The following is a 19,509-nucleotide window of genomic DNA, read 5'->3' as shown; positions in this document are numbered from 1 at the left end:
GTCTGCTCGCCCAAGCTATCCTTACACAGTCTGATGCCCAACACACACGATGACATTTATTCATTTATAAATAACGTATTTAAATAAACACATTTATTGACCATAGCCGAACTAAGTGCCAATCAAGTCAATGCAACTCCATAAAGCAACGCTTAATCAAGCATGTATTCTGCATGCCCTTATCCGCAGTCACCGTACAAACATCATATAAATGCTTTAACGGTACTACTTTGGGCTTTGCCGGCTGTAAAATAATCATGAGCCATAATCAATCCATTGGCGGATGAAAGCCGCCGCAAGCCGCTGCCACCACCTCTCACGCTCCCGCATTGTAATAATGCACTTAGCGCCTGAATATTAACGGATTTCATCGCTCCATCTCCTCGGAGGGTATCCTCCCTGGAGCGTTCCATTCCTTGGCTGAGCTTGTACTGTATAGTTTAGCTCTCCGGTGTTCAAGTTGTACCAGGCGTTGTACGGCACAATCTCCGGTTCCAGCACATACAGTATCACAACCATCAGAGCACACGGGAGAGCTAAGGCCTCAGCTGATGCTGAAGATAAATCGAAGCTGGAGTAGTGATTTTGCGCACGTTTTGTCCTTCACAAACACACACACACGGCCCATAAAAGCCAAACCTGGTGGAGACCCAGGAGTTTCACTTTCAGGTTGCAAGGAGGTGGCCTCTCTAGCTGCTCAATTTTTTTACAAAACACACGTGAAGGGAGCGCACGGTCCCTGTGCCTTTCCTTGCATCTACCGTGTATCTGTTGTGGCTGTTAAACGCTGATCAAAGAGCAAGGGGATCAAGTCCCCGAGCGCTAAGCCTCTTTGAGACGTTGCAATCCGTAACCTTTTAATGTGGCTTTTTGGGGAGAAAAAAACACTCAAGACTTGCGCAGCACAACAAAGCCACCAATAATAATGCTCAACTTAAAGCGACCCCTTCCAGCCCTCTATCAATGATTCGTAAAGGCGTTGTTGTTTATTCGTTATTAAACCGACTTTAAATACTAAGCCATTGGCTTTAAACGAGCACCTTTACGTAAAAAAGACGCATTAAGAACCACGGCTCCCTCCGACGCATCCAACCACCAAGTCGTTCAACTTTGCAGCTGGGGGGGGGGGGGAGTTCGGTTTGGCTTCGGCAGAGGCACCGCACTTTACAAATCGGCTGTTTGTTTAAACGCAGCTCAGTCACTGCCGCCAGCCACAGGGTCAGGATGGCTGGTCACTCGAGTCGCGCGACCCCTCCGGTTCAACCCCGGGTCAGCGTTGAGCGCCACATCTCAAGCCACCAATGGGGGCTTGACGGGCGCACGGCAGCAAACGCCCCCGGGCAGTCCAACGACGGTCTGATGGAGGCGAGCCAACAGCAGGACCACCCCCCCACACCCCCCACGGGAATGGTTCCCGCTAAACCCTTCCCAAGCCATTTCTTCCCAAATGTGTTTACGCTGTACCACGAGCCGACCATTCCCCCCCCCCCCCACCACGACTTTTTTTGTAACATGCAGCAAAGGAGGAGGTGTGGTCGTAAAGGGGTCGGGGCTGAACCTGAACTAACCTCCATTTTAAAAGCCGTCTCCCATTCCGACGACGGACAATTTGGTGGGGCCCTTTTCGCCACTCGCTGCGAGGGTTTCGTCTTTGATCACAAAAGGAAAAGGGTTATTAAAGGTGCATCCTCTGCAATGTCTTTATCACTCCACCGCTGGAGAAAGGGCTTCCACTACGGAGAGCTCTGAAGAGCTAGATTTAGCTCTACAGAGCACCTCTTCTATAGGGTATTTGGCCTACTCTTCCACGCTGGACAGATCATCTTAGAAGAGGTCGTTCGTTAATCATGGCAAAAGCGTCATGTGAAAGACGCGCGATCGCGAGCTTACGTACTTCATCATGCAGCATGGCAAGAATGGTGTACAACAGACACACATGTATTGTCGGATTGCACCGCATATTCGTTCGGCATGATGGCCGACGTTTCGCTACGCGTGCTTGTGAACGTCTTCAACCAAACTTAAGTCAGTACTGGGAACAAAACATCAGGCGCATGCCAGACAACAAGTGGTAGATCCAGAAAAAACGCATTGGATAATTTATACAACACAGTAATCACCCCATTTATATACGAGTTACGATCCTTTTACGTAAAGATATGTATATAATCCACATACCTACCTCCACACACATAGGTGTGTCGTTTTTTACGTGCTACATTTTACGAATGAGGAGGGCCCTTCACACCCATCACACCAAAAAACATAAAGGCATCGTGAGCGCGGATAATAATATAAGAGGTTATTTTAAAGGCTATTTGTATGTATGACGATGCAGTGAATTCAACATTTGCGTATGTGGATGTTTGTGCGTCCATGTTGATGCACACCTGTATACTCGTGTTAGTGGGTTTTTCATGTTAGTGGGTTTTTCATGTTAGTGGGTTTTTCATGTTAGTAGGTTTTTGGACTTGTCCCAGTGGTCTCTAAACGGCTATACGGGCGATCTTTGACTTCATGCGTGTTTGTGCATTCATGTGTATGTAAGTTGGCATGCATCTGTCTGTATGATAAACATAACGATTGGGAAGACAAAGACGTCCAGGAATAGTTTCTGGCTACACCACCCCCTCGCGCGCAGCTCCGATCTTCATAGGTGCTCGAGAACACAACTCGCTCCAAAGCTCAGTAAAGACTACATGGACATGGGCAGATCTTTGTAGGGTTTGATCAGACTGGGCAAGTGCTGTTAGCGAGCACCAACAGACTGCTTCAGGCTAAATAGGGGGATCTTTGTGTTTGTTTTGTGCTATTCCAGGAGGATGGAGGGTGCATCCCACAACATCTGATCGTGGTCTATGAGCTGAACTCCCTGTGTTAACGGTGTACACGTGCAGTCTGAAAGAGGAAGAGGTGAATTATGCGTCTCCAGGAGCAATTCCACCTGGAGAAAGTAAAAATAATTGGAGGGACATGGAGAGAATCCTCACATGACCTTTAAAATACAAAAAAATGTACATTTTTGCCTACAGGGTGAGTTGTAGTGGGTGTTTGACGTGTTCACAAAAAAACAATCCCCCCCCCCCCGCACGGGCCTCATGCTAACGCAACGCAGCTGTGATCAAGTCAAGTCCATCACAACACCGCGTGCACACTCACGTGCACACACCATACAGCTCCAGACCACACACACACACCTGCACACACACCTTAAACAATCAGTTACACACGTGCCCAAACACACACCTCAAAGAATAAGATACCCACACGACGCACACCTGCACACACCTTAAAACACCGGCTCCGAACACACGGACACTGACATGCACGCACCCTGTAGCACCAGATACACCGCAGTAGCTATATGCAAAACACACAACCCTATCAACATCAGCTACACACTCTAAACAGCACACCCCTTACTGCACCAGCTACGCACACGTACACTTGCTGCACACCAAAAGATAAAAAACAACAACCACCATTTGCCACTAATTGACAGTGATGTCACCAAAGCCCTTGTTCCAGGCTTGGTGTTACCAGTAGACACACACACACTGCACACCATCAGATACACGCGCTCAAACACCATCCTAAACCACCTCCACACTAATACATTCACTTCCACCTATACTGACTGGTCCTTACACCTACATCTCGCTCTACTTTGCATTAACATTCTGTATGAAGTTCATCATTTTATATACAGTATATTTAAAGACTGTTAACAAAAGTTGGCCTCGAGAAGTTGCATGACGAGAAGGGATGATGTCAAGCGGAACAAGCGAGTTGCAGCCAAGCGATGTAATAATGTATTTGGGAGGGCGTCCACCGAGGACAAATCATCCCTCGGACAGGTGCTAGATGGATTATTACACCGTAAAATCGTGAGAAACAGCAACAGCTTGGGAAGGCCCGCATATAGCAATGGATTGATCATGGTTGATGATTTAACTTTTTAAATTGCAGCTGAGGGTACACAAAAATTACCTTTTTTTGTATGCTGCAAGTGTCAAACTAATTGGCCTCGGAAGAAAGAGTCTGCAGGGCAAGTTCAGGGTAATTAGCCTCTGGTCACCACAGCTGACAGTGTTATTATTGTCATGCAGTTCAGAGAACAAAAATGTGAACAGGTTCACACTACTGTTCTCACGATCACAACCAGGTGGGGGGGGGAGGAGGGGGTTGGCAGCCGCAATATTTGTTGACATCAAACAAAGTCAACAAAGTATTTACAATCGGGGCTTAATTTCTCACCGATTTTTTTTTCCGGCAGTAGACACGTGTCTCGTAGCCACAGTGAGAGGTACAGTATATTGGAAGCGGAGTAACCGGATACAAAGAGGTAAAAAAAGGTGCACCGGCTGCAATTGTTTTCTCAAGCCACGACTGGCATCATCAGAGCCTCCACATTAGAGGACGCTCTATAGAGCCGCTCTCTCCGGAGGATATCTGTGTCCCCCCACTCTTCCATGCTCGCAAGACGTCTTCAAAGAGCTGCGAGTACCTACACTTTACCCACCCCACCCCCGCCCATCATCACGTAACGTACCCATTTATAGTGCCGCCTGTACAGAGGCTGGTGCGCGCGCACACACACACATATTGTCTGGGTCGCCCCTGACCTCGACAGACCTGTATGAAACCAAGCCCTGTTTTACAATGACAGCAAGCTACAAGGGACAGGCAGCGGTCGCCGCGTGCGGAAGGGAAGCCAGATGCGTTCCTCTATGCAGCGTGCTCTGTTACATGGCACGTGAGCGGATTGCACGTCCGCACCGTGGCTGGGAAGAATGCGGGCTTCCGCAGGCACGAGGTGGTGGTGGTGGGGGGGAGGAATCCGAGAAGATTAAACGGAGGAGTCAAAGGACGATGTGTGTTGACCGGTCCCTGCTCACCAGAACAAATTGGCGCAACATCAAGAGAGAGGCGGCGCTCGTTACAGCTGATACACCCTGATGTCACATCTGCATCCCTCCAGTCGAGCTGATACTTGTACAAGACCATGGCCCATCGTGTGTGTGTGTTTTTTTACCACGACCAAAATAATGACACAATGTGCACAGAGAGCCGATTTGTAATTGTGTAACGCTCACAGATTGTACGTGGGTTTTGGCTTGCTCACCATTAAACATTTGTACAGAATTCATCTTAATAGGGGGTTTTCCCCCTTTTTTCTGGCAACAAAACTTAAACCTTTTTACAAGGATTCACGTTAATGCATTGACCACAATACCTGCAGTCAAAATGCAAACAAAAAAACACACTATGATAATATGTGCATTGTCCTTGAAACTGATTGGTCCACACCAAGCCGTCCCTTGATTGGTCCACACCAAGCCGGCCCTTGGTGTGGACCAATCAGCTTCAAGGACAATGCATATATTATCATAGTATGTTTTTTTGTTTGCATTTTGACCGCAGGTATTGTGGTTAATGCAGTAACGTGAATCCTTGTAAAAAAAAGGTTTCAGTTTTGTTGCCAGAAAAAAAAGGGGAAAAACCCTATTATTATATTTTGGTACTGGCAAAGGAATGTCTAATGAAGTATTCATCTTAGTTTGCAATCATGTTTGCGATCTGGTAGATGGATTTTGTGTGAAGCATTTTGAAATGAGCGTATTAATCAGTGGGAACATACGAATTGGCGTGCGCGGTTATCCTGCTCCTGTCCAGCATCGAGCAGCTCACGCACGGCGCGTTGCTGGCACACGGCTTACTCAGTGGTACACCACCGTGTTCTGTGAGCAGCACGGCTTACTCAGTGGTACACCACCGTGTTCTGTGAGCAGCACGGCTTACTCAGTGGTACACCACCGTGTTCTGTGAGCAGCACGGCTTACTCAGTGGTACACCACCGTGTTCTGTGAGCAGCACGGCTTACTCAGTGGTACACCACCGTGTTCTGTGAGCAGCACGGCTTACTCAGTGGTACACCACCGTGTTCTGTGAGCAGCACGGCTTACTCAGTGGTACACCGCCGTGTTCTGTGAGCAGCACGGCTTACTCAGTGGTACACCACCGTGTTCTGTGAGCAGCACGGCTTACTCAGTGGCACACCACCGTGTTCTTTGAGCAGCACGGCTTACTCAGTGGTACACCACCGTGTTCTGTGAGCAGCACGGCTTACTCAGTGGCACACCACCGTGTTCTGTGAGCAGCACGGCTTACTCAGTGGTACACCACCGTGTTCTGTGAGCAGCACGGCTTACTCAGTGGTACACCACCGTGTTCTGTGAGCAGCACGGCTTACTCAGTGGTACACCACCGTGTTCTGTGAGCAGCACGCCTTACTCAGTGGTACACCACCGTGTTCTGTGAGCAGCACGGCTTACTCAGTGGTACACCACCGTGTTCTGTGAGCAGCACGGCTTACTCAGTGGTACACCGCCGTGTTCTGTGAGCAGCACGGCTTACTCAGTGGTACACCACCGTGTTCTGTGAGCAGCACGGCTTACTCAGTGGTACACCACCGTGTTCTGTGAGCAGCACGGCTTACTCAGTGGCACACCACCGTGTTCTGTGAGCAGCACGGCTTACTCAGTGGTACACCACCGTGTTCTGTGAGCAGCACGGCTTACTCAGTGGCACACCACCGTGTTCTGTGAGCAGCACGGCTTACTCAGTGGTACACCACCGTGTTCTGTGAGCAGCACGGCTTACTCAGTGGTACACCACCGTGTTCTGTGAGCAGCACGGCTTACTCAGTGGTACACCGCCGTGTTCTGTGAGCAGCACGGCTTACTCAGTGGTACACCGCCGTGTTCTGTGAGCAGCACGGCTTACTCAGTGGTACACCACCGTGTTCTGTGAGCAGCACGGCTTACTCAGTGGTACACCACCGTGTTCTGTGAGCAGCACGGCTTACTCAGTGGTACACCACCGTGTTCTGTGAGCAGCACGGCTTACTCAGTGGTACACCACCGTGTTCTGTGAGCAGCACGGCTTACTCAGTGGTACACCACCGTGTTCTGTGAGCAGCACGGCTTACTCAGTGGTACACCACCGTGTTCTGTGAGCAGCACGGCTTACTCAGTGGTACACCACCGTGTTCTGTGAGCAGCACGGCTTACTCAGTGGTACACCGCCGTGTTCTGTGAGCAGCACGGCTTACTCAGTGGTACACCGCCGTGTTCTGTGAGCAGCACGGCTTACTCAGTGGTACACCACCGTGTTCTGTGAGCAGCACGGCTTACTCAGTGGTACACCGCCGTGTTCTGTGAGCAGCACGCCTTACTCAGTGGTACACCACCGTGTTCTGTGAGCAGCACGGCTTACTCAGTGGTACACCACCGTGTTCTGTGAGCAGCACGGCTTACTCAGTGGTACACCACCGTGTTCTGTGAGCAGCACGGCTTACTCAGTGGTACACCACCGTGTTCTGTGAGCAGCACGCCTTACTCAGTGGTACACCACCGTGTTCTGTGAGCAGCACGGCTTACTCAGTGGTACACCACCGTGTTCTGTGAGCAGCACGGCTTACTCAGCGGTACACCACCGTGTTCTGTGAGCAGCACGGCTTACTCAGCGGTACACCACCGTGTTCTGTGAGCAGCACGGCTTACTCAGTGGTACACCACCGTGTTCTGTGAGCAGCACGGCTTACTCAGTGGTACACCACCGTGTTCTGTGAGCAGCACGGCTTACTCAGTGGTACACCGCCGTGTTCTGTGAGCAGCACGGCTTACTCGGTGGTACACCACCGTGTTCTGTGAGCAGCACGGCTTACTCAGTGGTACACCGCCGTGTTCTGTGAGCAGCACGGCTTACTCAGTGGTACACCACCGTGTTCTGTGAGCAGCACGGCTTACTCAGTGGTACACCGCCGTGTTCTGTGAGCAGCACGGCTTACTCAGTGGTACACCACCGTGTTCTGTGAGCAGCACGGCTTACTCAGTGGTACACCGCCGTGTTCTGTGAGCAGCACGGCTTACTCAGTGGCACACCGCCGTGTTCTGTGAGCAGCACGGCTTACTCAGTGGTACACCGCCGTGTTCTGTGAGCAGCACGGCTTACTCAGTGGTACACCGCCGTGTTCTGTGAGCAGCACGGCTTACTCAGTGGTACACCGCCGTGTTCTGTGAGCAGCACGGCTTACTCAGTGGTACACCACCGTGTTCTGTGAGCAGCACGGCTTACTCAGTGGTACACCGCCGTGTTCTGTGAGCAGCACGGCTTACTCAGTGGCACACCGCCGTGTTCTGTGAGCAGCACGGCTTACTCAGTGGTACACCGCCGTGTTCTGTGAGCAGCACGGCTTACTCAGTGGTACACCGCCGTGTTCTGTGAGCAGCACGGCTTACTCAGTGGTACACCACCGTGTTCTGTGAGCAGCACGGCTTACTCAGTGGTACACCGCCGTGTTCTGTGAGCAGCACGGCTTACTCAGTGGCACACCGCCGTGTTCTGTGAGCAGCACGGCTTACTCAGTGGTACACCACCGTGTTCTGTGAGCAGCACGGCTTACTCAGTGGTACACCACCGTGTTCTGTGAGCAGCACGGCTTACTCAGTGGTACACCGCCGTGTTCTGTGAGCAGCACGGCTTACTCAGTGGTACACCACCGTGTTCTGTGAGCAGCACGGCTTACTCAGTGGTACACCGCCGTGTTCTGTGAGCAGCACGGCTTACTCAGTGGCACACCGCCGTGTTCTGTGAGCAGCACGGCTTACTCAGTGGTACACCGCCGTGTTCTGTGAGCAGCACGGCTTACTCAGTGGTACACCGCCGTGTTCTGTGAGCAGCACGGCTTACTCAGTGGTACACCGCCGTGTTCTGTGAGCAGCACGGCTTACTCAGTGGTACACCACCGTGTTCTGTGAGCAGCACGGCTTACTCAGTGGTACACCGCCGTGTTCTGTGAGCAGCACGGCTCGGCCCCGTCATACCGTGTCCACCACGAGTCGGGGGAAGGCAAATCCTGGATTTCAATGCGAGTTTCAATCACGCAATGATTAAATCAGGTTTCTGAATGCGGTGGGGGAGCCGACGGTCTCCGCCCGAGTCACTAAAAAAAAAACAGGACAAAAACTACATCAGGTTCAATTATGGGTTGTCACTATATTTGGCCGATTCCGGTTGTGAGAAAAGGAAAAATTTTACTCTTGTTGAGCTATATGGCGTATTACCAACAAACAAAAAAATCTGCCTCACGTGTGGATCGAGGCTTCCGAAGTGGCTTCGGAAGCAGTTATGTAACATCATCTTCCCCAGGGTATTTCTCCGAAGCAGGGTGGGTGCACTTCCATCTGCTCGAGTTCCAAATGAAAATATCCTCACGTTGAAATGTGATGCCGATAGACACAATTGGAATTCACTTGGGGAAAAAAATATAACTAAAACAAGTAGAAATTGATTGTGAATAGGCACGCCAGTCGACGCGGCACAAACAGCCGCCAACCAAACCCACATCGCCACTGCCACCAGTGTGACGTCACTTGTTGTTCTGAAAGGGCCTTTACTAGAGGCTGGTCTAGAGAGCTCCCTCTAGAGGCTCATGTACTGTAGTTTAGTTTAGACACCGTGTTAAAATAAACACTCTTTTTAACTTGCGTATATGTTACCATCTTCTTTGGTTCTTTCGGTAAAGCCACGTAGAATGATAATAAAATAATGAATTGATAAAATAAAATAACACAATAATATTCTCACGACGTTTCAGCCACAACACAAGCGGCCTTCATCAGGTGAAGGGGGCGAGACTGTCTGGTAGGACAGCGCTGGAGTGACCAGACAGTCTCGCTCCCTTCACCTGATGAAGGCCGCTTGTGTTGTGGCCGAAACGTCGTGAGAATATTATTGTGTTATTTTATTTTATCAATTTATTATTTTATTATCATTCTACGTGGCTTTACCGAAAGAACCAAAGAAGATGAATCATTGCAGTCACGAAAGCTTTAAATCGAAATATACGTTACCACTTAACTTACAAATATCGCTGGCTTAACGAGATGCAAAACCTCGTAACATTACCTTGTCCAGCCTTTGGAATTTTGGGTGGTGAGGAACTAAACGGAGTAAGTCGGTTTAAGTACTTTGGGTCAATAATGCGTAGTGACGGTGGATTGGAAGCAGATGTAAGGAATGGGATTGATAGTGGCCTGTGTAAGTGACAAGTGATGCCTGTGAGATTGAAAAGTAAGATCTAGAAGTATGTATTTAGACCAGGCATGACAAATGGGTCTGAATGCTGGCACAGCAAAGAAAGAGCAGATGTTACACACAGAGGAAATCAGAATGTTTAAAATGGTCCTTGTGAAAAACCAAAGCAGATAGAATTCGAAATGAGAAGATTAGAGAAACAATGAAGGGTGCAGGAAATCAATCACAACGACGAGAGAAGCGCAGCTGAGGTGGTGGTGACAGATCCGAGGGACAGGTCCTGAAAATGTGGGACGGAGAGATCTGCAGATGGACGTGCACAGCAAAAGACGAATAGAAAGAGCAAAGATGAGATGAAGAGACAAAGTCGAGGAGGATGTGGCGATCATTGGCCTATAGCAGGAGAAGAAGGAGAAGCGGAGCTGCCGACCTCATAAATGGGACAATGCAAAGAAGAAGCTATGTTCCCACTGACTTAAAAATGCAAAACTAAATTTCGATTTAAAGCTTTCGTGACTGCAAGGATTCATCTTCTTTGGTTCTTTCGGTAAAGTCACAGCGCTGTCCTCCAGACAGTCTCGTCCCTTCACCTGATGAAGGCCGCTTGTGTTGTGGCCGAAACGTCGTGAGAATATTATTGTATTATTTTATTTTATAAATTTATTATTTTATTCTCATTCTACGTGACTTTACCGAAAGAACCAAAGAAAATGCAAAACTACATTACGGCAGTGGATTGAAATGGCTTATTGCAGCCATCCAAACAAGAAAGGAACAACGCTAGCGCTTGACAGACACGAGTACGTGACTTTGTAAAGTTTAATTGAATTTGTCTTGTGAAGCAATATCAGCCCTGGCACGATTCCCAAAGCCCCCTTGCCAATTCGAAGACTTCTGCAGAATTAAACTACAGGCTTTTAATTCACTAGCAAACATGAAGAATTATACACACACACATTTGCATCGACATATACACGCACACACAGGTACAGTACATTACACACGAAGACAAAGATCTCCCTCTACATATGAAGAGTGTTGGGGCAAGTGATGTTAAGGAGCAACTATTGAAGGCGGTATAATGCAGAAAAGGGGTTGTATAGATAGCACCGCACCTGGCCACCTTTGTGTACCCTGTACGATGGTTTACACAAGGTACTCATTTTAGACTAAGCAAACCTATGGGAGGTGTAGGCCAGGTTCGGATACTACTTTCCAACTTATGTTAGTCTTGGCCAAGCATGGAACTCCAGTTACCGTGTTTACAGTGCAGTGCGCTAACCACCGTGTTACCACACTCCACACATGGCATGCATACCAGCGTGCACACACACGGGCATGACAAAAACAAAGATCCCCCGTATAGCCTGAACAAACTGTTGGGGCAAACGCTGTTAGCGAGCACCAACGAAGGCTGGCACGGCACACGAGGGGGTGGGTGGCCAGCACCACACCCGACCGCCTTTGTCTCCCGAGTGGCAATGTTTTACACACCGCACCAAGTACTCATTTGAGGCTAAGTCCACCTATATATACACAAACACACGAGCATATACATATACACAGGCATGTTGTGTGTGACCACACGATACTAAGAGCTCCCTATAGCCACTGAACTCTGTGACATTTTGCCACACCCAACCATAGCATGTGAATCTACCGTGGTACCACGCTCGTGGCAGGCACTGAGCGATTGCAAAATCCAAACACGGTTCTTATTATAGTGTTTCCATGGGATGTCATGTACCATTCAGAAGAAAATGGCCGGCAGACAAAAGTAACGAAACTTGCCAATGGCTTTGAACTCTTCATTGTTTTGACATCTGTCTTCGTCGCTGGGGCTTACTGCTGCTGCCCACGCTTTTCTGTCCTAAAAAGGCAAACCCCCCCCCACCTCCCGGCTCCGTTCCGCCAATGGTACATTCTTAAACATCACGCAAAAGGCCAATAAACAACAAAGTCCCCGCGTTTGAAAGGGGGGGTTGTGATACCCGTCATGCTAAAGTGTGCACTCGGTTGCAAATCGTAGAGCTGTGTAAAAAGAAGAAAATACCGAACATAATTTTAAATTTGACACGCATACCTTTATAAAGATTTCTTTTTTGTTACATCATTTTAAAGATACCGTGGTTGTCGCCAAACAACACGCCTTCGGTTTTGCGCTCTCATAAATAAAAAAAAACCCAAACGCGTGCGTTGACACCAAATGATCGTAATGTTTTGTTGCTGTTCAGGGGCACAGAACTTTTGCGGCAGCTCATACACAACAAGGGCTGGCCCCAGATGGGTGCCCCCAATGAGAGCCCCATTAATCTCTATCGAGCAAAGTGAGGGGGAGGGGGGGAAAAACCCACCGCACGTCCTTTCTGAACATGACCACAGGGCCCATCACCCACATAGCGCCGGCCATGCAGGGAGGAAGATGGGAGGGGGCGGAGGGGGAAATGCAAAGGAAGAAGAGGAGTGGGGAACAGCAATGATGCTTCTTCTGCTGTACAAGTGTCGGTCGAAGGCATCGGTCACATTGAGCAAGAGTGGTGCGTGTCCGGCGCTTAGTTGCTCACGAAATGTGTCCCGGGTTGGCTGGTAGACTCGAGCGGGTCTAGGGAGAGAAGGGACCACAGAGATGACCTGCCATTGACCTTATAAACTATCGTTGCCAAATGTCTAGGCAAGGTGAGTTGTAGCCACTGCGATGGCGAGAGGTGCAGTGGATGTGGTGTGCCGGGTACGGCAAAATGTTCTGGGTTACAGAGACCCTCGCTGAAATTAAGACTTTGGCTCATGTATTATTCCGCCTGTATCTAAACTCTGACGCTCAGCATTTGTCGTGTGCGCTGCAGATGTTCTTTAAGTGTGACTGCACATATATAGCATCCTCGGTGTGACATTAAAATTGCATCCTTGTGGTAGTGTAATCTAAAAAAATTAATAAAACTTTGCTGAGGATGGCAAAGGGGAAGCCACCTTCAACCACGCTTGCCTCGTCATGACTCCTCAAACCCTCAGTGAGGATTGCGGTGAGTTGCGAGGTAAAGGGAGAAGGAGATCAGATGGGTTGCGAGGTAAAGGGAGAAGGAGATCAGGTGGGATATGAGGAAGCTTGAACCACGGACCTGCCTGCGGGCATGGAACAGGGAGCTTGAGCATGAATGCGTACACTAAATGTGCACCGCTTGAAAATGTACAGGCCCATGTTTGAGCTAGTTTTTAGTAATGAGCCCGATGTAAAAAAAAATGTTTCCAAACGCAGTAGTGATTAAATACATTAACGTTTGCGCTTGATTACTGCAAACATTCATCGTTAAGAATACAATTATTAATAATGCAGTGCCTGTGGTGTAAATGTTATTTATAGGACAAAACACAGGACAGTGTATGTGATATAATTACAGAGAGTACATAAATATTAGAGGAGAAATAAAAATGTATGCATTTTTAATCAGCTGCTTCTCTTTTCAAAGGTAATGACGATAACATCCCCCCCCCCACACACAAAGTATAATCCATGTATTTACAAAAAAGGCAACTTTACTGAGACATACTTCTCACACAAATAGCTACAGAAAACATTAAAAACGACCAGTGGCGTATAGTTAGAATGGGCCCCGTGGTGCAAGGAATTAATTGGGGCCCCCTGTCCAATTTCCATCGTAGCCCGATAACTGCGCTTGGACGCCTCTCTGTGGGCCCTGGTGCCACTGAACACGACGTCACTTTATCGACATAACGACAATCGTGCGTGGCATTGCCGTCAATGGCGGTGTAGCGATGGTGAATCTCGTGATTCAATACATTGTTGAACGTATGATTCGAGCCTCACTTATTTTGTTAAAACTAAACTATATTTTTTATTTTATCAGGTAAGGCCCACAGCTATATAGCTCTTTTTCAGAAGCGACCTGGCCACAAATGATAGCTCAACGAAGTGGTTTATCAAGTAGAAATTGCTAGCAGCCAAATACTCTAAACGCGTGTTGATTCTATATGTGAAGGGAAAAACCGGAACACCCGGAGAAAAATCCACGTGACTCCAAGGAGAGCGATACATGCAAACTCCAAATATACAACAGGCGTCAGGGTCAGGATAGAACCCACGACCTCCTCCATACCAGGCGAGGGAGATAACATCTAACCACTGTGGTGAATGTAACGGCCTCTCGTGGCTGCAGTGGAATCAAATGAATCTGTGACATTCAACATATAGAAATTAAATAATAAACCGATTTTTACAAAAGCCACTCGTGAGTATTGAGATGAAAAATCGATACAGTATTTATGACCCGATGCATTTCACACCGTTGGTAATTATATTGATTTTAAAAAATCACTTGCATAGAAAAATAAAAAAGTTATGCATTCTGTATTAACTGTGCTATTACCAGCATACCACACCATAAATATATACGCTAATAGGTCCTTTATTATGATGTCACTTTACATAATGCACCACAAATAAATGGCTTGTACATCAAAACCTACGCCAATTCAGCATAGCCAGAACGCATCTAAGCTGCATGGTTCGTGATGGGAAAGATCGGTGAGACCATCGTTGAAATATAAATATCGTTGTGTAATGGAACACAGAAGTTTGTGTATAAACTCAGGGTTGGCGTAAATTGTTTCTCGTCATACTGTGCAGGAACAGACACCCACGTGCATGCACACACAAACAAGCATGCACACAAAGATATGCCACACAGAATACATTGACTGTGGGGGCAAGTGCAGTTTGCGACCAATTATTATTAAGGCCGGCACAGCGCTCAAGAGGGTGTATGTGGCCATCACCATACCCGGCTGCCTTTGTCTCCCCATTGCTTAAGTATACACACTGTGCTCGGTACTCATTTTAAAGCTGAGTAAACCCAGCGGAAGCCCAGAAACGGTGGAGATTAGTTGCCACCGACCTTAACTGTGGCCGGGAAATTAACTGAAGTCCTAACCACTCTGTCACTACTCCTAATGCATATATGCACGCATACACATGTGTACCGAGTTCAACTGAGTCGCAGACGTACTCTTTGGAGGCAACACATTTATTAATACCAACACCAAGGGGTAACCTATGATGGTGGACCACCAGGCTAACTACACTAATAACACCGTAACTAGCTACAACGGACAGGACCACAGCCTGGGTCCCGGTAAACGTGTTGGTGACTCTGTAGGACGTACAGTGAGGGAAAAAAGTATTTGATCCCCTGCTGATTTTGTACGTTTACCCACTGACAAAGAAATGATCAGTCTATAATTTTAATGGTAGGTTTATTTGAACAGTGAGAGACAGTATAACAAAAAAATCCAGAAAAACGCATGTCAAAAATGTCATACATTGATTTGCATTTTAATGAGGGAAATAAGTATTTGACCCGCTCTCAATCAGAAAGATTTCTGGCTCCAAGGTGTCTTTTATACAGATAACGAGCTGAGATTAGGAGCACACTCTTAAAGGGAGTGCTCGAATCTCAGCGTGTTACCTGTATAAAAGACACCTGTCCACAGAAGCAATCAATCAATCAGATTCCAAACCCTACACCATGGCCAAGACCAAAGAGCTCTCCAAGGATGTCAGGGACAAGATTGTAGACCTACACAAGGCTGGAATGGGCTACAAGACCATTGCCAAGCAGCTTGGTGAGAAGGTGACAACAGTTGGTGCGATTATTCGCAAATGGAAGAAACACAAAATAACTGTCATTCCCCCTCGGCCTGGGGCTCCATGCAAGATCTCACCTCGTGGAGTTGCAATGATCATGAGAACGGTGAGGAATCAGCCCAGAACTACACGGGAGGATCTTGTCAATGATCTCAAGGCAGCTGGGACCATAGTCACCAATAAAACAATTGGTAACACACTACGCCGTGAAGGACTGAAATCCTGCAGCGCCCGCAAGGTCCCCCTGCTCAAGAAAGCACATTTACATGCCCGTCTGAAGTTTGCCAATGAACATCTGAATGATTCAGAGGACAACTGGGTGAAAGTGTTGTGGTCAGATGAGACCAAAATGGAGCTCTTTGGCATCAACTCAACTCGCCGTGTTTGGAGGAGGAATGCTGCCTATGACCCCAAGAACACCATCCCCACCGTCAAACATGGAGGTGGAAACATTATGCTTTGGGGGTGTTTTTCTGCTAAGGGGACAGGACAACTTCACCGCATCAAAGGGACAATGGACAGGGCCATGTACCGTCGAATCTTGGGTGAGAACCTCCTTCCCTCAGACAGGGCATTGAAAATGGGTCGTGGAGGGGTATTCCAGCATGACAATGACCCAAAACACACGGCCAAGGCAACAAAGGAGTGGCTCAAGAAGAAGCACATTAAGATCCTGAAGTGGCCTAGCCAGTCTCCAGACCTTAATCCCACAGAAAATCTGTGGAGGGAGCTGAAGGTTCGAGTTGCCAAACGTCAGCCTCGAAACCTTAATGACTTGGAGAAGATCTGCAAAGAGGAGTGGGACAAAATCCCACCTGAGATGTGTGCAAACCTGGTGGCCAACTATAAGAAACGTCTGACCTCTGTGATTGCCAACAAGGATTTTGCCATCAAGTACTAAGTCATGTTTTGCAGAGGGATCAAATACTTATTTCCCTCATTAAAATGCAAATCAATTTATAACATTTTTGACATGCGTTTTTCTGGATTTTTTTGTTCTTATTCTGTCTCTCACTGTTCAAATAAACCTACCATTAAAATTATAGACTGATCATTTCTTTGTCAGTGGGCAAACGTACAAAATCAGCAGGGGATCAAATACTTTTTTCCCTCACTGTAGAACATAGAACGTAGATTCTTCAGGATGAACAACAGCAGCCGGTCCCTCTCGGGGACCCCGCTTTTATTCTCTGTGGCGGGGCTGGCTCCTCCCTTAGCCACGACCACCTTCTATAATCCTCGAGCAGGATCTCGACCCTGACACGTGACCACCCCTAGCCCCCACCTGGGGGCCCTGTGTAGACTTTACCAGTCACGTGTCCTTCGTTGTGAGCCAGAGTGCCATGGTCCTTAGTAACCCCATTTCCATGGCTGGCACTCTCACACCCTATCCTGTAGGGGTCGGCACTGCACGCAGAGCGTGGTGCCATCCAGTGCTGTCAGTCAGCGCTCACCGAGCCCCTCTCGGGCCGGTACTGCACCTCAAATAAGTGGTGTCCGTGATGTCAATACATCACACACCGTGCCTGTCTAGGGCTGGCATTACACAGTGACATCCGCAATGTCACTACACATGCATAAATAGAAGCATATCAAGCGGTCGTTGACCGCTTGTGTTTGTGATCGAAACGTCGTAGTTTTTAGTTCTTTTTTGCAATTTTCTTTGAACCTATCTCCGTGACTTTACCGAAAGACCCAAAGAATATGAATTCCTGCAGTCACGAAAGCTTTAAGTCAAGATTTAGATACAATCACAAAAATACCAATGGGATTTACGTATGGAGTATGGTAGTTAATTTCCAAAAAAGACATCAAAAATAATTATCTCTGGTGTAGATGTAGAAAATGAGGAATTATTGTAGCTTATCAAACACATTATTAAGTGCAAGACTTTGGTTTAAAGTACGTTTTAATTTAAAGAACACAGGACTCTATATTCATGCAGAAATGTTTTGACCATACCTCATGTCGCAACACTAATCAATTCACATGCTTATTATATACAAAAAAATATCTCAGTCGTTTATCCATTTACATGGTCTAATAGTCCAAAACAGTTCTCGGCAACGAGTCACTCGAGATATTTTGCTACAAAGCACAACACAATAACAATATATTTTTAAAATATAAAAATGCATGTGAAACCCACTCAGCAATTGTACGTGTCATACGAAAGTACAAATATTCACCCAGGCACACACATATCGACGAGCCCCAAAACAAGCCATTCCCAACGAGCCTCAAACATATACAAGCGGAGTCAGTGTGTAATGGAATGGGCCACTGCTTGTGTGGGAAGGGCTGGGTATGCTGTTGCCTGTAACTGGTATGTGGTTCAGTTGACCAGGGGTTAGACCTGGGGGCATGTAGGCAAGAGGTGCGTGGGATGGCAGGGAGGGAGGGAATTCCTGAGAAGAACTCAGGGTGTGGTTTTAGCAGCCAGTTCCATACATCTCCACCGAACCATTCCACCATTCTGCTGCCGACCATGCCCTGAACACAACTTGCAAGCAGAACAAATCCGGCATGGAAAAGGGTGTTTAAGGAAGCCGTTTTCGTGGAGCCAAAGGAGAAATTGAGAATCACGCAGAATCGATCCCCACACGGTGGCCAGTGCTATACGAGCAACCGTCAGAAATGTGTACGATGTATTTTTCCACGTCAAAATATACGTGCATTTGGAAAGAAACTGAATCTCTCATTTCTAAAATAGTGCTGTATGCGTATGGCATGTTTGTGTGTGTGGGAGGGGTGGTGGGGGGCGATGGTTGGTGCCTTGTGTCAACACATTTTTTATGTCGGTGGTGGTCACATGTCGTGCATGTGACCCGTGATCGCAACGCTGTGGGGCCACGCTAATTGTGCGTGGGGCTCAGTGCAGAAATGGCCTTCAGGTTATTGTTCTGCAGTTCCTTTTTAAATGTTTAAAGGACCCTGAGTGCTCACAAGGAACGGTTTTCCAAAATTTTGCTCAAATGTATATCATTTTTATTTTAACCCACTTCTGTGCTAACGCGGCCTCGGTCTATTTTAGTTTAACATTTCGGTGAACAGTTATTCTGACATCTTGCAGCAATCCCTTTCCTCTGGCCTTTTAATATAATACATTAATAGTAGTGCAATTTTTACAGCCATATATCAATCTACTGGTATATTCAGGGTACTTCTACGTTATGTCAGTCATGAGGGGGTGCTGATCATTGCAGGTTAATGAAGAGGAGGCCCAGAACTGATTCAGATATCACTCGCCACTGACGTTAGGAATCGAAGTCAGGTTGCCGGGTTGATGTGCAGTGCAAATATCACTGTGCCACCACTTTACCCTTGAATCCATAATCACCCTTTAAATATTGCATAATTAATTCTGCGATGACATGCACACACACTATCTGCTGCTTTTGGCACTTGCCACTGAAGAGAGACTGCATTTCAATTTGGGCTGTGGTGATTTTATTTATTTTTCGAGTTCAAGAATAAGGGGTAGAGACTAATATATAAAACGGAGCCATAATTAAAATCAATGTTTGTTTACATGAGAAATGCAGTAACGCCTCCCAAGTGCAACTGTGTATTTGCAAAATAACGAACAGGAGCGTTGGTCTGACCTAATAAGCCTGGAAAAGCGAATCAGAGAATACCACGTGCAAAAGTACATAAAGTAAATTGCCCACAGGTCTGGATATGTAACACAAACGTGTAAGAATCTCACAATCCACACATTGAATTGTGACAATGAAAATCAAAGTTTG

The 19,509-nt window shown here is 47.4% G+C and overlaps 1 protein-coding gene across 5 annotated transcripts in view; it reads right to left on the bottom strand.

The window, feature by feature from the left end:
• Positions 1-19,509, bottom strand: part of CTDSP1 (CTD small phosphatase 1) — a 56,921-nt gene that overhangs the window by 26,289 nt on the left and 11,123 nt on the right. The window contains exon 1 of one of the 5 annotated variants that reach the window (XM_032945965.2): positions 4,899-5,300. The exons of 1 other annotated variant lie outside the window; for it this stretch is intronic. In XM_032945965.2, the coding sequence (XP_032801856.2) occupies positions 4,899-5,007 (109 nt within the window). In that variant the 5' untranslated portion in view covers positions 5,008-5,300. Of the gene's footprint in view, positions 1-4,898; positions 5,301-19,509 lie in introns of those variants that run through there. 3 more of the 5 variants (XM_032945968.2, XM_032945966.2, XM_032945969.2) reach the window with 3 other exon arrangements.

The sequence above is a fragment of the Petromyzon marinus genome, chromosome 4, assembly GCF_048934315.1.
Source record: "Petromyzon marinus isolate PM22_M1 ecotype Great Lakes invasive population chromosome 4, UKy_Petmar_22M1.pri1.0, whole genome shotgun sequence".
NCBI classification, from domain to species: Eukaryota; Metazoa; Chordata; class Hyperoartia; order Petromyzontiformes; family Petromyzontidae; genus Petromyzon; species Petromyzon marinus.
This window is presented reverse-complemented; position numbering and strand designations above follow the sequence as displayed.